Source organism: Mytilus edulis, unplaced genomic scaffold (assembly GCF_963676685.1).
Source record: "Mytilus edulis unplaced genomic scaffold, xbMytEdul2.2 SCAFFOLD_228, whole genome shotgun sequence".
NCBI classification, from domain to species: domain Eukaryota; kingdom Metazoa; phylum Mollusca; class Bivalvia; order Mytilida; family Mytilidae; genus Mytilus; species Mytilus edulis.
In genome coordinates, this window is record NW_027267657.1 from 15,547 (window position 1) to 36,224 (window position 20,678).

Below are 20,678 nucleotides of genomic sequence, written 5' to 3' on the forward strand. Positions count from 1 at the left end.
TGATGATACTAATTCCCTATATGCCAGACTATTGTTGGTTGGGAGATGAATATGTTAATTCAGTATATGCCAGACTGTTTGTTGGTAGAGAGAGGACGATGGTAATTTAGTATATGCCAGACTGTTATTGGTTGAACGAAGATGATGCTAATTCAGTAAATTCCAGACTGTTTTTTGGTTTAGAGATGATGATGCTAATTCAGTATATGCCAGACTGTTTGTTGGTAGAGGGATGATGATGATAATTCAGTATATGCCAGACTGTTTGTTGGTTGAGAGATGAGAAGACTGATTCAGTTCACGCAAGGATGTCTGATGATGAGATACGTTAATGCTGATTCAGATCACACCAAACTTTCAGTTGGTTGAAAGATGAGGATGCTAGTATCAGTATATCATAGAAGATGCAGAAAATCATGCATTTGTGTTTGAAGAACTCAGTTTGTTGATTGAAACTATGAATAAGGTAAATGTCATACTGTTGGTTGAAAGATAATGATGCTAATTCAGAATATGCCAGACTGTTGGTTGAAAGATGATGATGCTAATTCAGTATATGTCATACTGTTGGTTGAAAGATAATGATGCTAATTCAGAATATGCCAGACTGTTGGTTGAAAGATGATGATGCTAATTCAGTATATGCCAGACTGTTGGTTGAAAGATGATAATACTAATTCAGTATATGTCATACTGTTGGTTGAAAGATGATGATGCTAATTAAGTATATTCCAGACTGTTGGTTCAAAGATGATGATGCTAATTCAGAATATGCCACTGTTTGTTGGTTGAGAGATGATGATGCTAATTCAGTACATGACAGACTGTTGTTGGTTGATAGATGATGATGCTAATTCAGTATATGCCAGACTATTGTTGGTTGGGAGATGATGATGATCATTCAGTATATGCGAGACTGTTTGTTGGTAGAGAGATGATGATACTAATTCAGTATATGCCAGACTGGTTCAACGAAGATGATGCTAATTCAGTAATTCCAGACTGTTTGTTGGTTTAGAGATGATGCTAATTCAGTATATGCCAGACTGTTTGTTGGAAGAGAGATTATGATGGTAATTCAGCATATGCCAGACTGTTAGTTGAAAGATGATGATGCTAATTCAGAATATGCCAGACCGTTTGTTGGTTGAGAGATGATGATGCTAATTCAGTATATGCCAGACTGTTTGTTGGTAGAGAGATTATGATGGTAATTCAGCATATGCCAGACTGTTAGTTGAAAGATGATGATGCTAATTCAGAATATGACAGACTGTTGGTTGAAAGATGATGATGCTAATTCAGTATATGCCAGACTGTTGGTTGAATGATGATGATGCTACTTCAGAATATGCCAGACTATTGGTTGAAAGTTGATGATGCTAATTCAGAATATGCCAGACTGTTTGTTGGTTGAGAGATAATGATGCTAATTCAGTACATGCCAGACTGTTGTTGGTTGAGAGATGTTGATGCTAATTCAGTATAAGCAAGACTATTGTTGGTTGGGAGATGATTATGTTAATTCAGTATATGCCAGACTGTTTGTTGGTAGAGAGATGATGATACTAATTCAGTATATGCCAGACTGTTATTGGTTGAACGAAGATGATGCTAATTCAGTAAATTCCAGATTGTTTGTTGGTTTAGAGATGATGATGCTTATTCAGTATATGCCCGACTATTTGTTGGTAATGGGATGATGATGGTAATTCAGTATATGCCAGACTGTTTGTTGGTTGAGAGATGAGGATGCTTATTCAGTATATGTCAGACTGTTTGTTGGTTGAAAGATGATGATGCTAATTCAGTATTTGCCACTGTTGGTTTAAAGATGATGATGCTTATTCAGTATATGCCAGTCTGTTCATTTGTTGAGACAAAATGATGGTAATTCAGTATATGCCAGACTGTTATTGGTTGAACGAAGATGATGCTAATTCAGTAAATTCCAGATTGTTTGTTGGTTTAGAGATGATGATGCTTATTCAGTATATGCCAGACTATTTGTTGGTAATGGGATGATGATGGTAATTCAGTATATGCCAGACTGTTTGTTGGTTGAGAGATGAGGATGCTTATTCAGTATATGTCAGACTGTTTGTTGGTTGAAAGATGATGATGCTAATTCAGTATTTGCCACTGTTGGTTTAAAGATGATGATGCTTATTCAGTATATGCCAGTCTGTTCATTTGTTGAGACAAAATGATGGTAATTCAGTATATGCCAGACTGTTTGTTGGTTGAGAGATGATGATGCTAATTCAGTATATGCCAGACAGTCTGTTGGCTGAAAATGAGGATGCTTTTTCAGTATATGCCAGACTGTTTGTTGGTTGAGAGATGATGATGCTTATTCAGTATATGCCAGACTGTTTGTTGAGACTTGAGGATGGTAGTTCAGTATATGCCAGACTGTTTGTTGGTTTAGAGATGATGATGCTAATTTAGTACATGCCAGACTGTTGTTGGTTGAGAGATGATGATGCTAATTCAGTATATGCCAGACTATTGTTGGTTGGGAGATGATTAAGTTAATTCAGTATATGCCAGACTATTGTTGGTTGGGAGATGATTATGTTAATTCAGTATATGCCACTATTGTTGGTTTGGAGATGATTAAGTTAATTCAGTATATGCCAGACTATTGTTGGTTGGGAGATGATTATGTTAATTCAGTATATGCCAGACTGTTTGTTGGTAGAGAGATGGTGATGCTAATTTAGTACATGCCAGACTGTTTTAGGTTGAACGAAAATAATGCTAATTCAGTAGATTCCAGACTGTTGTTGGTTTAGAGATGATGATGCTAATTCAGTATATGCCAGACTATTTGTTGGTAGAGGGATGATGATTGTAATTCAGTATATGCCAGACTGTTTGTTGGTTGAGAGATGAGGATGCTTATTCAGTATATGTCAGACTGTTTGTTGGTTGAAAGATGATGATGCTAATTCAGTATTTGCCACTGTTGGTTGAAAGATGATGATGCTTATTCAGTATATGTCAGTCTGTTCATTTGTTGAAACAAAATGATGGTTATTCAGTATATGGCAGACTGTTTGTTGGTTGAGAGATGATGATGGTAATTCAGTATATGCCAGACTGTTTGTTGGGTTTAGACATGATGATGGTAATTCAGTATATGCCAGACAGTCTGTTGGCTGAGAGATGATGATGCTTTTTCAGTATATGCCAGACTGTTTGTTGGTTAATAGATGAAGATGCTTATTCAGTATATGCCAGACTGTTGTTGGTTGAACGAAGATGATGCTTATTCAGTAAATGCCAGACTGTTTGTTGGTTGAGAGATGATGATGCTAATTCAGTATATGCCAGACTGTTGTTGGTTGAACGAAGATGATGCTTATTCAGTAAATGCCAGACTGTTTGTTGGCTGAGAGATGATGATGCTAATTCAGTATATGCCAGACTGTTTGTTGGTAGAGAGATTATGATGGTTATTCAGTATATGCCAGACTGTTGGTTGAAAGATGATGATACTAGTTCAGAATATGCCAGACTGTTTGTTGGTTGAGAGATGATGATGCTAATTCAGTACATGTCAGACTGTTGTTTGGTTGAGAGATGATGATGCTAATTCAGTTTATGCCAGACTATTGTTGGTTGGGAGATGATTATGTTAATTCAGTATATGCCAGACTATTTGTTGGTAGAGAGATGATGATGGTAATTCAGTATATGCCAGACTGTTTGTTGGTAGAGGGATGATGATGGTAATTCAGTATATGCCAGACTGTTTGTTGGTTGAGAGATGAGGATGCTTATTCAGTATATGTCAGACTGTTTGTTGGTTGAAAGATGATGATGCTAATTCAGAATTTGCCACTGTTGGTTGAAAGACGAAGATGCTTATTCAGTATATGCCAGTCTGTTCATTTGTTTAAACAAAATGATGGTAATTCAGTATATGGCAGACTGTTTGTTTGTTGAGAGATGATAATGGTAATTCAGTATATGCCAGACTGTTTGATGGTTGAGACATGATAATGGTAATTCAGTATATGCCAGACTGTTTGTTGGTTGAGACATGATGATGGTTATTCAGTATATGCCAGACAGTCTGTTGGCTGAGAGATGAGGATGCTTTTTCAGTATATGCCAGACTGTTTGTTGGTTGAGAGATGGTGATGCTTATTCAGTATATGCCAGACTGTTGTTGGTTGAACGAAGATGATGCTTATTCAGTAAGATGCTGATTTAATTAACTCTAAAACTGTCAGTTGGTTGAGACATTAGAGGCAGATTAGGTCTTCATCAGACTGTCTGTCAGTTGAGAGATGTTAATGCTAATTCAGTATATGCCAGACTATTTGTTGGTTGAGAGATTATGATGCTAATTCAGTAAATGCCAGACTGTTTGTTGGTAGGGAGATTATGATGGTAATTCAGTATATCCCAGACTGTTGGTTGAAAGATGATGATGCTAATTCGAATATGCCAGACTGTTTGTTGGTTGAGAGATGATGATGCTAATTCAGTACATGCCAGACTGTTGTTGGTTGAGAGATGATGATGCTAATTCAGTATATGCCAAACTATTGTTGGTTGGGAGATGATTATGTTAATTCAGTATATGTCAGACTGTTTGTTGGTAGAGAGATGGTGATGCTAATTCATTACATACCAGACTGTTTTTGGTTGAACGAAGATAATGCTAATTCAGTAAATTCCAGACTGTTTGTTGGTTTAGAGATGATGATGCTTATTCAGTATATGCCAGACTATTTGTTGGTAAAGGGATGATGATTGTAATTCAGTATATGCCAGACTGTTTGTTGGTTGAGAGATGAGGATGCTTATTCAGTATATGTCAGACTGTTTGCTGGTTGAAAGATGATGATGCTAATTCAGTATTTGCCACTGTGGGTTGAAAGATGATGATGCTTATTCAGTATATGCCAGTCTGTTCATTTGTTGAAACAAAATGATGGTAATTCAGTATATTGTAGACTGTTTGTTAGTTGAGAGATGATGATGGTAATTCAGTATATGCCAGACTGTTTTTTGGTTGAGACATGATGATGGTAATTCAGTAAATGCCAGACTGTTTGTTGGCTGAGAGATGATGATGCTAATTCAGTATATGCCAGACTGTTTGTTGGTAGAGAGATTATGATGGTTATGCAGTATATGCCAGACTGTTGGTTGAAAGATGATGATGCTAATTCAGAATATGCCAGACTGTTTGATGATTGAGAGATGATGATGCTAATTCAGTACATGCCAGACTGTTGTTGGTTGAGAGATGATGATGCTAATTCAGTTTATGCCAGACTATTGTTGGTTGGGAGATGATTATGCTAATTGAGTATATGCCAGACTATTTGTTGGTAGAGAGATGATGATGCTAATTCAGTATATGCCAGACTGTTTGTTGGTAGAGGGAAGATGATGGTAATTCAGTATATGCCAGACTGTTTGTTGGTTGAGAGATGAGGATGCTTATTCAGTATATGTCAGACTGTTTGTTGGTTGAAAGATGATGATGCTAATTCAGAATTTGCCACTGTTGGTTGAAAGATGAAGATGCTTATTCAGTATATGCCAGTCTGTTCATTTGTTGAAACAAAATGATGGTAATTCAGTATATGGCAGACTGTTTGTAGGTAGAGAGATGATAATGGTAATTCAGTATATGCCAGACTGTTTGTTGGTTGAGACATGATAATGGTAATTCAGTATATGCCAGACAGTCCGTTGGCTGAGAGATGATGATGCTTTTTCAGTATATGCCAGACTGTTTGTTGGTTGAGAGATGATGATGCTTTTTCAGTATATGCCAGACTGTTGTTGGTTGAACGAAGATGATGCTTATTCAGTAAGATGCTGATTTAATTAACTCTAAAACTGCCAGTTGGTTGAGACATTAGAGGCAGATTAGGTCTTCATCAGACTGTCTGTCAGTTGAGAGACGAGGAGCTGATTCAGTTTTACCAGGCTGTCTGTTGGTGGAGAGATGATGATGCTGATTCAGTTAACATAAGACTGTCTGTTGGTGGAGAGATGAAATACTGGCTGTTGGTAGAGAGATGATAGACTATCTGTTGGTGACAAGATGATGATGCTGATTCAGTTAACATAAGACTGGCTGTTGGTGGAAAGATGATGATACAGATTCAGTTAACATAAGACTGTCTGTTGGTGGAGAGATGATGATGCAGATTCAGTTAACATAAGACTGGCTGTAGGTGGAGAGATGATGATGCAGATTCAGTTATGACATAAGACTGGCTGTTGGTGGAGAGGTGATGATGCAGATTCGGTTAACATAAGACTGCCTGTCATGAAGAAAGATGTTATCTGGAGGCATAGATGTTGGTGACAAAACTTTATCCTGTGTAACTGTCTGTGTGAAGACAAATTGGAATTACATGAAGAAAGACATTATCTGGAGGCATACAGGTTGGTGACAAAACTTTATCCTGTGCGACTGTCTGTGTGATAACAAATTGATATAACATGAAGAAAGACATTGCTTGCTGAACACTTGCTGGAGGTTTACCTGTTGTTGGTAACAAAAACATCCTGTTTGACTGTGTGCTGTAACAGCAAATTCAGCAAATTTTCAATTTATTGGCATAACTTGAGAACAACGAATGTGATGCCACTCAAATTTAAACCTGGTCTGTGTTAGGTGGTAATAAGCAATGTCTCACAAGTTTCTCTATATTTGATTAAGACCATTTTTATATGGCTGCACAAATAGGTGGCTGTAAAATGGTATTGCAATGTTGAATGAATCTCTATGAAACTGTTCTTCTCTATTCTTCCTTAATATCAAGTTCATTTCTAGAAGAAAAAGAAACACATACAAATTAATATATATATTCATATCCACTTCCTAACTAACTTAAGAATTTTAAGGATTATGGTGACTTGAATAACACCGATATCACTCAGATTACAATTCTACCTTGACAGGTAAGTTTGTATTTAGCCTATAAAATACTTATTTAGCCTTGAGAATTGAAAGGTCAGTTTATCCCATTCATACAATAGAAGTTTACCTATGAGGGTCTGAATGGGGTTTACAGAATAGAGAATAAATGTAATAGCAACAAAAAATAGAGAATAGAGAAAATGAACAACAAAATAAAGAATAGAAATAATGTGGTGCAAAAGTATAAAGAATAAATAAGCAAAATAAAAAGGAAACTTAGGTAACTGTAATGCAATACCGATAATATAATGATCAATGTGCATAATTGATAAATAATCTTGTAACAGAAAGACTATATAGTAAAATCATTTTCATGAGATTTTGCTTTACAGAATGAGAGTTATTTTTAAGGCTATTAAAAGAAAAATGCCCTAAAAATTTAAAGAATACAGATATTAAAAAACCCATGCAGGTCCTCATGTCATTTACATTGTCAAAATATAGGACACATCTAGTCAAACTGGTTTTAAATTAGACATCTTGTCAAACTGGTTTTGTATAACTGACTGTTTCTTGCCCTAGATGTCTATTTCACAGTGACCTTATGTGTTTGTGCTAAGAGTACATTGTACTGTCAAATTCATTGATTTTCTGTTGGGACATGACCTACATTGTAAACATGCAAAATAGTGGCTTGAGATTTCAACTAATATTAGTATAATAAATTAAAATTTGGAATATTATATCTTGGTTGATGATGGTTTTTTTTGGGACCAAGATGTTTTCTTCATTCTTGTTCACATTATGATTATTTTAACCTTCAACATTGTTCAATGCACATTTAAAGATAGAAAAAATTTCAGCTCTCATTTAAAATATTTTGCAACTTAATAATAATCTGTCAGATTTGGTGTAAACAAAAAACAAAACCCTGCAAGCATAGTCTATTTCTATAACAGTCAAGCAGATAGTTTTTTTTATATCTGAAAAAAAAACTACCATGTAAAGAAATATGCAATTAAAAGGTCTAAAATAGCCCCTAAAATTCAACATTAACAGATTTTTAACAATTAAATCAAGATGCACAAAGTTTTAAGTATTGGTCAGAATATAGGGTTCTTCTGTACTTTAACAATATCACAATAACAATAAAGTGACCTTAATTTTGGACAAGGTAAATGGCATGAAGCCAAATTTATCCACCTCTATTGTATGAATGGGAAACTGACCTTTCAATTCTCAAGGCTAAATAAGTATTTTATAGGCTAAATACAAACTTACCTGTCAAGGTAGAATTGTAATCTGAGTGGTACCGGCGTTATTCAAGTCACCATAAGTGTGGAATCTGCTTACAAATTCATGCATGCATATATCACATAGCAAATAAAACACATACATGTATTTGCTTCTCTTGGACTTGCAAGTTGAGAAAAAGAACGAAAAAATTGTTGAAAAACTGGAAATCCCCCCCCCCCCTTTTTTTTAAATAAATATAACCCCAAAACTTGGAATCCAAAATTAATCTAAAAAAAAAAGGCTCATGTCAATAGATGTACACAATTCACTCAAATTGGTCAAAGGTATACCATAATATGTCCCCTTAACAGGCTTATAAAAAATAAGTGCAAAATATCAATCGAGAAACCCAATGTCAAAGAAATTGCAGAAATGATGTCTTTCAAAAATAAAAATTTCTCCTAAATCCCAATCTTTTGCGCCAATATACTTTCGCACCCTACACGTTCGCACCCTTCATGTTTGCGCCCGATTTGTATTTGTAGAAGATTTTAAGTGATTTGTGGTAAAGAAATCCCTGACTTAATAATTTACCAGTACTTTTGCGTAGGATGCATACCGTTCCTGAACAGGTCATGACTGGCAAATATGATTGTTTCCCCCAGCTACTTACATATTTGATCCATTTTAGTCCTTTCTCTATTTTTCTCTTCCTTTCCTTTTTCTCATTCATAATTTTAACTTTAACTTTATTCCAGTCAAATTTTATTGATTGGTGGCTTGACAAAAACTTCTGAATATCCACTTTGCCTGAAAACATTTGCATAATTTTTGTCATATAAAATTACTGGTTATTGGCAATTGAGTAATGTTATAATAGCTTTAGGTAAGTGTTGTGCATCTGTTAATTTGGTTTACAATTTTAATCGTTATTTTTCTTCCATAAAAGCATATATTTTATTAAACTCATGAGAAGTTTCCAAAATATCTCAGAGTATCGACTCTTGTTATACTGTCCCATAAAGACTCTTTGAATAATTCCATTATAGAAGGCGCATGACCTTAATAAGTTAATCTGAAAATTCTCTGTGAACTTTCAAAGATCTGGATTAAAAACAAAGATTGTACCAGTAATATGTAAATTAGTTCCAATGTCTAGAAAATAGGAGTCAAGAGCTTGCAAGCACTGACTGGTAAAGATTGCTTCAATTCAATTTATCAGTGAGAAGTAAAATTAATGTCACATTGGTTGTACTTGATTAATCAACAATTCTAGACAATGCAAAGGAAGGCAACTCCAATTTTTAAAGATAGCTTTAACAATGATATAGTTTATTTTTCTAGAGCAGATAATGGATTCCTGTACCTTGCAAAAGTTATGTAATTTTCTTGAAAGTGTAACATCATTTTGTGCCTTGAATATCTGAGCATATATTACATTTATAAATTTCTGGAAATGTTCATGGACAGGGTGTATAGAATGTTATGATAAATGCACTATATTTTGTGTATCAAAGAGGTAGTGATAAGTCTTGGAAGATTTAGATATCAAGTCAGTCACATAAGGTTTTGATTGCATTTTAAGCAATGTTTGCCTAAAAATTGTTCAAACAATTCTAAAATGGCAGTAGCAAAACTTCAATATGTGTGCAATCATTCTGTGTATTGTCATCAATCTTGATTGAAAATTATATAGGAATTTTGATAAAAAATAACTTAAAGTTCCCATGTCTGAAAAAAGATAATAAAAATCTCCCACAATTCCATAATAGCACCCAATAGGAAATGCACAACTTCAACATGTGTGAAATCTCTCAGTAAAGAATCTGGGTGGAAAACTGTTGAAGCAGTTAAATAAGGTATCCACTTTCCTGGTCACTTTAATAATCATTGTTGAAATTTGTTAGTACATTGTAATATCTCAAATCAAGATCTTTTAATGATCTAGGGGTTGTTGCATGAAGTATGACATTGTGAATATTATTGAAATATGACATACCAGGATATGGCTTTTCACACTTTTCAGTGATGTAATCTTTAAAATACTCCTGTACACATATTGTTTCTTCATCACTCCATCTTGAGTACTGACGTGCTAAAAAAATTAGAATGCATTTATTTTTTCAATAGAAAAGCAGGGATTTGCTCAAATATCATATTTCATTAGCACTCATTAGATTTATTAATCACTAGCACACATTCTATATTTCCTTCTTTGGTCACTCAGGACTATTAAAATATCGTTTTACTCAAAAAATCTTGCAGGTAGACATATATAAATAGATAGAAACTTGTGAATTAATTAAGACTTGAAGTTATTTATAATTTGTAACACAAAACAATTACATATGTTCCTTAAATAAGTGTTATTACTAATTCTTTCAAAGATGTATAAAATAACTTATTCAAGTAATAATTTGTCATTATTTTTAAAGTAACCCTTAATCTTTATTCTCCTCTTAAATCTAATAAATTCTTCATTTTATGATACAAAATGCTGTAAAAATTCATGAAAACTACAATAAGTCCATGCTTCTATTGATATTTAAAATAACTCTATTAAAACAAAAATTACTTATATAAGTAACTAAAAAAAATTACTTGTTTAAGTAATGCCCCTGACTGAATATAGAATATTTAACACTTTTTATATGAATATTGTGCAGCAAACAATATTTCAATTGGGGTCATTATTCATGTTACACTTACTGTTAGTTTTAAGTATGCAACCCCTTTGTTATTAAAACATTCATAAGTGAATAAATTTATATCAAGTATAAGAAATGAGTCAAAATACTAATACCTTTTATAAAAAAATGCATTTTCATATAAAAAAGTTAGATGAAAAATTCCTATAAACATAAATGTTTCCACAGAGAACTTACCTTTTGAGAATCCACTATTACCAACTTTGACGTTATCTTCATCACTTTCTACTTCCTCAACAAATTTTCTTTTAACTGTAGGTATCTTTAAAATATTTAATTGGCACTTTTAAAATTTTGTCTAGAATCAACCCTTTTAGTCCTTAAACTTTGGAGTGAAAACATAACAAGTGAAACTGCGAGCTACTGCTCACTGATGATACCCCAACCACAAGTTGACAATATATATAATAGTGTAAAATATGCAAGTGTTAGGTAAACAGGAAGTTCTTGAGTGATGAATCTGAAAAAGCATCACAGGGTATATAGATGACTTACATAAACCCTGAAACCAAATTTCAGAAATCCTTGTATTGTAGTTCTTGAAAAAAAAACATGTACCAATTTTGTGTCAATAATGATTCATATGATTACTATATGGTTTCCTCTTGCTACTAAGTATTAGGGCATAAAAATTGGGATGAAAACACACACAAAAAATGAGCAGCTGGCTAAAATATTTTTTTGGAAGCCCTGTTTCATAGTATTAATACACCTGCTGTAAACGCTTGAGATACATCATTAACTGAGCATAACTGGCACATAATTGGTGGTGACATGCGTGTAAGAGAGTAATGTTAGTTCAAAACTTCATGGATTTATCTAAATAAAGGCAACAGCAGTATACCGCTGTTTCGAAATTCATAAATCGATAGAGAAAAAACTTTGCAGAAAGGATGGCAAAGACTACATACAATAAATTCAACGCTTGATCCATGTAACGAAAAATTACACATAAATTCAGGAGAAGTGGTAAAATTGTAATCAGAATCAATGTTGAACATTATATTAAATTGAAGCTGATCCATTCTCATTTGTGTATATATCAAAATACTAATATGATGTCCTAATGTCCCCTTGTAAACAAAGCTAATTAGAACAAAATATGCCTTATGCATGCATGCACACAAACTGACTGTTTACTTTCTCGTTATTTCCCTTCTTTTCCAAGTAAATTATATATCTTTCAACTGCTTACATGAAAGGATAATAAATATTGTTATTAAATGACATGAGCAAATCAGCCCTAATACAGATAAATGCCTGTGCAATACTGATGACGTTCCACTGCCTTTATAAATCAAGAGTTCATATTGTTTTTTTGAACAAGGCCAATACTGAAAAAAACCTGCATTGGCCCATGACTTAATACTTGGGGTTCACTTTCAGTTTCAATTGTCTTATGTCTAACTTAACTTAAAGACTTATATTTATACATAAACACATTTTGTAATGTACTTCATAACTTTGAATCATAGAATAACAAGAATGTGTCCCAAGAACACAGATGCCATACTCGCACTAACATTTTCTATGTTCAGGAGAGTGTGAAATTGGGATAAAAACTTTAATTTGGCATTCAAATTAGAAAGATCATATCATAGGGAACATGTGTACTTAGTTTCAAGTTGATTGGACTTCAAATTCATCAAAAACTACCTTGACTTAAAACTTTAACCTGAAGCGGGACGAACAAACAGACAGACGAACGAACAGAGGAACGAACAAATGAACAAACGAACAGACAGAGGAAAGGACCCACAGACCAGAAATCATAATGCCCCTCTACTATCGTAAGTGGGGCATAAAAAGTTTGGAAGTCTTAAAATGGAAATATTTCTCAGCCTTTTCAAGTACGACTTACAATTTTTGACATACTTTCATTTCCGTTTATAACTCACCATAATACACAGACTATCAAAGAGCATGAAAAGCTAAATTGTCTGATTTATTCTTCTTTGCTACTTAAAGGGGCTACGAGATATATAAAAAAATTTAAGTATGACATTTTGTTTGTTCAATCATTAAAGGGGCACTAGCTGTCAAATTCATGGTCACCGATTTGATTAAAATTCTCATATTTGATTTATAACAATATAAAACATTTATCCAAACTATCAAAAGTCTAAAATAAACAATTTACAGAGCATGGGATAGATAATATATAGGTTCGTTTCGTGTGTATTTTAGTTCAGACGCCATCTAATTAACTATCCATTTGACCTCAGATGACCATAGAAGCGATGTAAACATAAATAAAGATATGAATAGATTAAACCAACACGTGCAATTGGATTTTTATAGGTCTGTTTGATTTAATTTTATAGATTAAAAATAGATGTTTTTCATTGTTTTTAACCATATAAGAATGATTTTATGTGCATCGAATTAGTAATAAAATGATTTACCGTAGTTTCACTTTCATTGTTGACATTCTTTTTCTTTAAATAACCAATACACGTACAATACATGCGTTGTCAATCTCTAGCTAGGGGTTAAATTGAAGTTCACATGAATACGGATTTAAAGAGGTCGACTCATTCACTTGAAAGTGAATTACAAATAATCAGTGTTTCTTAGCGTAATTTGACAAAATTGAACCTTTTTGGCTGCAAAAAGCGAATTGTTATTTCACTGTTTCACTTTCATTATTGAGTGAACAGAAAAAAATCAAACTTTAGATTTTTTATATATCTCGTAGCTAGTGCCCCTTTAATGAAAGGGAAATAGGGAAATAATAATTTGCTTTTATTAGCTAAAATGGTTCCTTTTGTCAAATTAAGCTAATAAACATTGATAATACTTGCAAGTGAATAATTTGACCTCATTAAATTCATATTCATGTGAACTCCAATTTAACCCCGTAGAAAGTGATAGAATAGCGCATGCATTGTCCATGTACGGTTATTTAAAGGAAAAGAATGTCAACATTGAAAGTGAAAAAAAAGGTAAATAATTTGATTAACTGAATCGATCCAAAAAAAATCATTCTTATAAAGGTAAAAGCGACCATAAACACACATTTTTAATCATTAATACAAAATTTAATAGACCTATAAAAATTCAATTGCAGGAGTTGCTAAATCTATTTATATCTGTGTTTATGCTTACATCCCTTATACATGGTCATAGAAGGTGAACTCCATAGTTAATTAGATGGCGTCTTGGCTTAATTTCAGACGAAATGAAGCTACATCTTATTGAAACCATGTCCTGTTAATTGTTTATTTTATACTTTCAAATTGATAGTTTGGAAAAATGTTTTACATTGTTATATAATAAAATATGAGAATTTGACTCAAATCGGTGAACATGAATTTGTCAGCTAGTGCCCCTTTAATAATATTTGTGATATAAAATATAATAAGATATGAAATTCTGTATTTTCTATAGATTCTGGATCAGCTGTGTTGGCTCTCGACTCTTCCAAGTTTTGGTTCCAATACAGCTAACCTCGAATCTATAACAGATCAAATACAGAAACAGCAAGCTAATAACACTATATTATTAAAACATCATATGTTTCAATGCTATTTATTGTGTGAACCCCTGAGGGTTCACGCATATTTATTAGTTAGAAATATGGTCTATGGAGGAATATTCGGAAACTTTTTTTTTGTTCATTCGGAACATTTTTTCTTCTTATCTGTATAATATATAGCATCCTGCAATTAAGAGCACCTCCATACGGGGTATTCAATATATTTAAAACATGGCAATAAAGAACTTTACACTGATTGCTTACCGACTTATATGCTATATGATAATAAAATATATAGTTGAAAATCTATATAGAAAAAAACTGAAATAGCTATCCATACGTATAATTTTTAAAGAATAATAATGATTCAAAACATGGACACATGTACCTCAGTCTTCCAAACATTCATCAATTCATTTAGAAATAATTAATGAGGCATTGCGAACTGGTCAACTTAGTATGATACAATGTACATTAATTAATGTTCCTTATGACCGATCATCAATAGGCAACTCTCCTATCAGCAAGCGGGAGATTTCCCAATTTCGGCATTTAAGCAGGAGGGTTGGCAGGTATGTGCTCTATGTTCATCATATTAAGGCTCAGTGTAAAATACCGCCAAATTTAATACATACCCATTTTTAAATGAGCATAGAGCATAACATGAAGAAATAATTTCTTAATTTAATTGTACTGTCAAATAGAAAACAATTTCCAGGCAGGTCTGAAACTTGCCATCCCATGGCACCTTAGAATTATAAAATACATGACCAAATGATTGATTTAATAAAATAATTTATTGCAAACAAGCCTTTCATAAGGCCAATTAAAATTAATTGATAGATTTTCATCCCTGCCCACCCTAATTTCTTTTTATTTGGAAAATTATGATTTCCAGATTTTGTTCATTTTGGTATATATTAGTGTAAGTGTTACTTGATTACTTGATCTGACATATTTCTAATGAGCATAACTTTCATTAAATTGCATAACTATAAAAAAAAAAAATTATTACTTACAGCATCAATATAACTGAGCTCCCTTTCAAGTTTTCTTTTTCTTTCTTTCTTTTCATTCATAACTTTCACCTTTATAACGTCAACATTACAAGTTATATCAGGATATTTTGCCTTGAAATTGTCAATTTCAGTTGCATCTGAAACCCAAAAAAAAATGAAGTTTTTTGCTTTCATCTAAACTTAAGCAGTAAGAGCACACTGCATAAGTGAAATTGTTAAATAGGTGAAATCTACGTTGTCAAGTAATCTTCAGACTAAAGGACAACTTATTGTTGGATTACTGTCAAACTTGTCTGAAAATTTCATCACAGATAGATCATGATCGACACATTTATCACTTTAACTCCCTTTCACTTTTGCTCTCACTGTTGAAGTTTTTGAGATAAAAGCCAAGGCCTTCTTTTGTCTTCTATGTTCTATTTTTAGTCATTGCAGCCCGATGATGTATGTTGGTTGATGAATCAAATCCTTCAAATACAATTTAAAAACAAAACACCATAAGGAACATCCAATTAAAGTTTGGAAGTTTTTGACCCAGTAGTTTCAGAGAAATAGATTTTTGAAAAAGTAATAGACTTGCAAAAAGAATGAAAAATCTAAACATTAAAAGGGCAATAAATAATTAAGGAGTCAATTGACAAATTTGGTCATTGAAACAATTTTGAAGATCTGACTTTGCTGAACATTTCTGAACCCTGTTAGATTTGCTCTAAATGCTTTACTTTTTTCAGATATATCGTTGTCTACAATAATTATAGTCCCAATGATGGGATTTCTTTATGTGAAAACTGTTCGATTAAAGTTTCAAGATCATGTACAAATGACTTTAAATTTAGGGCTTTTCTGACCCAAATTTAGTTATCCTTTGAAATATATTCTAGATATTATCTTAACTTTTTGTAATGTAGGAATGGAAACTGCAGGAAGCAGTTTATATTGTCTATACACCTTACCTGGACTTGGCTTCTGTGCAGAATCTGTTATATAATCTTGAAAATATTGTCTAACTTTTTCAGTATCCATTTGCTTCCATATGTTTCTCTCTTTAAAGAAAGCAGAAGCAAGTAATTAAGTAGTTAACAATGTCACAGTTGCTTCTTGAAACTAAAAACAGATATGTGAACGGCTTTGAGATTATCTTTTTTTTCAGTAAAAGATACCATGTTAATTATAACAAGGAAGTTATGTGAAAAGGAGAGGTGCTAAACGATAATTTTACACATAAAATGTTACCGACTTGTCATGCATAATAAAGTTACAAATATTTTTTATATAGAGATAAGACAGTTGTTTTTTTCATTTACAAAGGTTTTACACTAGTCATTTTTGGCACTCTTTATAGATTCCTGTTCAGCGTGAGCCAGGACTGTATCTTGATCTATAATGGATTTTTACAAATTATGACTTGGATAAAAAGTTGTCTCATTGGCACACATACCACATCTTATTATAGCTATAAGTTTCCACTTAACAAGAGACAAGTTTTTTTCAAATATCTATATAGACCTTATCATATGATTGAACCTTAAATAAATTTGTTTGAATGAGTTTTGCATGTGTAAATCTTTTAGGAAAGATTTATCATCACTTTCATTTAAAATAATGCTTAATATATCAGTCATGCTGCTCACGGGGAACCTTTCACTTTTGTTAGAATTTTATTTGTTATAATTAACTCCTTTAGCTAATTTTAGTCACTGCTATATCTAGTGCTTTTACATTGGCCCTTTGTATCTTTTGTCTTTTTATCAGTTGTTGTTTGAGTCTAGCCCTTCTAGATGATTCTAAATCTGTTCTTATTTCGCAGTGGTGTCTTGCCTTTGGAACGGTGAGCTAAAAACAGTTTACATGACTCAGGAGTATGAAAATAAATCACAAAATTAAAAGACTGATTAATACATTGTTTACTTACTATCTTCCATCAGCTTGTTTCTGGTGAGGCCTTCCAAATCTCTCCCATTTTTGTTATCATTTTCTCTTTTCATTATCTGCAGCTGAAATAGGTAACATATTTTGACAAAGTTATTAATGTAAAATAATAATAAAGATCTGTGCTATTAGGGCATAATACAGTCCTTTTAGCTTGTCTTTTTGTTTTTAATGATTTTTTTTCAACAATAAATTTACATATTATTTCCAAAATATAATCAGAAATTATGTAAAAAACAAAAGGGTACTTAGTTCATAAATATATATAAAAAAAAAGTCACCATAGTTTCATCATAACCTGCTGATAGCATTTTTGATCTTTAGTAAAACTAGAGGCTCTAAAGAGCCTGTGTCGCTCACCTTGGGCTATGTGCATATTCAACAAACAACACAGATGGATTCATGACAAAATTGTGTTTTGGTGTTGATGATGTGTTTGTAGATCTTACTTTACTGAACAATCTTGCTACTTAAAATTATCTCTATCTATAATGCACTTGGCCCAAAAGTGACTGGAAAATATTTTGTAACAAGAATGTGTCAATAGTACACGGAAGCCCCACTTGCACTATCATTTTCTGTGTTTAGTGGACCGTGAAATTGGGATAAAAACTCTAATTTGGCATTTAAATTAAAAAAAAAATCATATAACAGGAAACATGTATACTAAGTTTCAAGTTTATCGGACTTCAACTTCATCAAAAACTACCTTGACCAAAAACTTTAACCTGAAGTTTGCACTATCATTTTCTATGTTCAGTAAACCATGAAATTGGGGTCAAAACACTAATTTGGCATTAAAATTAGAAAGATCATATATCATAGGGCACATGTGTACTGAGTTTCAAGTTGATTGGACTTCATCAACTTCATCAAAAACTAACTTGAACAAAAACTTAAACCTGAACAGACGGAAGGATGAACGGACGGAAGGATGAACGAACGAACACACAGACCAGAAAACATAATGCCCCTTTTCTATCCTAGATGGGGCACAAAAATTTACAAACATTTACAAAATTTATGAAAATTGTTAAAAATTGACTATAAAGGGGAATAACTCCTTAAGGGGTCAATTGACCACTTTCGTCATGTTGACTTATTTGTAGCTCTTACTTAAATGTGAAAAATGGTTAAAAATTGACTATAAAGGGCAATAACTCCTAAAGGGGTCAACTGATCATTTCGGTCGTGTTGACTTATTTGTAAATCTTACTTTGCTGAACATTATTGCTGTTTACAGTATATCTCTATCTATAATAATATTCAAGATAATAACAAAAAACAGTAAAATTTCCTTTAAATTACCAATTTAGGGGCAGCAACCCAACAACGGGTTGTCTGATTCATCTGAAAATTTCAGGACAGATAGATCTTGACCTGATCAACCATTTAACCTCATGTCAGATTTGCTCTAAATGCTTTAGTTTTTGAGTTATAAGCCAAAAACTGCATTTTACCCCAATGTTCTATTTTTAGCCATGGCGGCCATCTTGGTTGGTTGGCCGGGTCACCGAACACATTTTTTAAACTAGATACCCCAATAATGATTGTGGTCAAGTTTAGTTAAATTTGGCCCAGTTGTTTTAGAGGAGAAGATTTTTGTAAAAGTTAACGACGCCAGACGACGGATAGACGCTGGACGCCAAGTGAAGGGAAAAGCTCACTTGGCCCTTTGGGCCAGGTGAGCTAAAAACAGTAAAATTTCCATAAAATACCAATTCAGGGGGAGCAACCCAACAACTGGTTGTCTGATTCATCTGAAAATTTCAGGGCAGATAGATCTTGACCTGATAAACAATTTTACCCTGTCATGGCGGCCAGCTTGGTTGGTTGGTCAAGTCATCGGACACATTTTTTAAACTAGATACCCCCATGATGATTGTGGACAAGTTTGGATTAATTTGGCCCAGTAGTTTCAGAGGAGAAGATTTTTGTAAAAGATTACTAAGATTTACGAACTAGAGGCTCTAAAGAGCCTGTGTCGCTCACCTAAGTATATGTGAGTATTTAAGAAAGGAAGCAGATGGATTCATGATAAAATTGTGTTTTAGTGATGGTGATGTGTTTGTACATCTTACTTTACTGAACATTCTTGCAATTTACAATGATCTCTATCTATAATGAACTTGGCCCAGTAGTTTCAGTGGAAAATGTTAGTAAAAAATTTACAAATTTTATGAAAATTGTTAAAAATTGACTATAAAGGACAATAACTCCTTAGGGGGTCAATTGACCATTTCGGTCATGTTCACCTATTTGTAAATCTTACTTTGCTGAACATTATTGCTGTTTACAGTTTATCTCTATCTATAATAATATTCAAGATAATAACCAAAAACAGCAAAATTTCCAATTCAGGGGCAGCAACCCAGCAATGGGTTGTCCGATTCATCTGAAAATTTCAGGGCAGATAAATCTTGACCTGATAAACAATTTTACCCCCCCCCCCCCCCCCCCCCACCATGTCAGATTTGCTCTAAATGCTTTGGTTTTTGAATCATAAGCCAAAAACTGCATTTTACCCCTACGTTCTATTTTTAACTGTGGCGGCCATCTAGGTTAGATGGCCGGGTCACGTGACACATTTTTTAAACTAGAAACCCCAAAGCTGATTGTTGTCAAGTCTGGATTAATTTGGCCCAGTAGTTTCAGAGGAGAAGATTTTTTTTAAAAATTACTAAGATTTACCAAAAATGGTTAAAAATTGTCTATAAAAGGCAATAACTCCTAAAGGGGTCAACTGACCATTTCGGTCATGTTGACTTATTTGTAAATCTTACTTTTACTTTGCCCTTAAACAAAACTTCTGACTGCGTGTGAAAATATGGAGATAGATAGATATGTGCCATTTTCAGTCAACGACAACAAATTGCATATAAAAATAAACTACAATTACCTGATACAATAAATCACTGACAAGATCAAGCTCAAATCTAACAGGTGCTGGAAATAAAGTATTCATTTAAAATCATATTTTAAAACCTGGTATTGATCATGACAAAATTTATCAAAATTTACAGTCACCACAGATGACACTGCCCCTGTCCATTGTGCATAGTCCTCCGAAGAGTTTGTACCTTGGAACAGAATTAACAGAATGAACTGGCCTGCACAGTGGTTTGACTTGATTGAATGTTATAGAAATGTTTGTTTATTATTATTTTAACAAACAAAGAAAACTTCAAACACACACTGGGATGATTAAATCTAAAAATGAATTGTCCCAAGAAATCCACAATATTATGCCCGATTATATTCAGTGCATATACAATTCTAAAAAGGATATTAAATGTATCAAGCTCAAAGAACACTTTAACAAAGTAAAAAAGCTACTTTACATGTTAGGTTTACATACCATTTATTGTCATGTTTATCTCATTCTTACTATTTAAAAAAAAAGT

General features: G+C 33.0%; 1 protein-coding gene across 2 annotated transcripts; it reads right to left on the bottom strand.

Annotated features, from left to right (window-relative positions):
• Positions 1-4,502: 4,502 nt before the first annotated feature.
• Positions 4,503-18,944, bottom strand: LOC139505730 (uncharacterized). 2 transcript variants are annotated; one of them, XM_071295208.1, is made up of 7 exons: positions 17,258-18,940; positions 16,299-16,388; positions 15,346-15,482; positions 11,026-11,110; positions 10,140-10,235; positions 8,814-8,950; positions 4,503-6,813 (listed from the first exon to the last, which is right to left on the bottom strand). In XM_071295208.1, exons 1-7 carry the CDS (start codon positions 17,328-17,330, stop codon positions 6,808-6,810), a joined length of 624 nt encoding a protein of 207 aa, XP_071151309.1. In that variant the 5' UTR covers positions 17,331-18,940; the 3' UTR covers positions 4,503-6,807. The 2 variants fall into 2 exon arrangements, with proteins under 2 accessions (XP_071151309.1, XP_071151308.1); XM_071295207.1 differs by lacking the exon at positions 4,503-6,813 and having other exon boundaries at positions 8,497-8,950; positions 17,258-18,944.
• Between the last annotated feature and the right edge of the window lie 1,734 nt (positions 18,945-20,678).

What these genes read in the sequence shown, in the direction of transcription:
- LOC139505730 (XM_071295207.1), bottom strand. Translation starts at nt 17,330, where the DNA reads ATGAAAAGAGAAAATGATAACAAAAATGGGAGAGATTTGGAAGGCCTC. An exon ending in TGCACAGAAGCCAAGTCCAG is followed by an intron (nt 15,483 to 16,298) that starts GTAAGGTGTATA and finishes TTTGGGTTTCAG; the next exon opens with ATGCAACTGAAATTGACAAT. An exon ending in GTGTGAAAAGCCATATCCTG is followed by an intron (nt 8,951 to 10,139) that starts GTATGTCATATT and finishes AAATGTTTTCAG; the next exon opens with GCAAAGTGGATATTCAGAAG.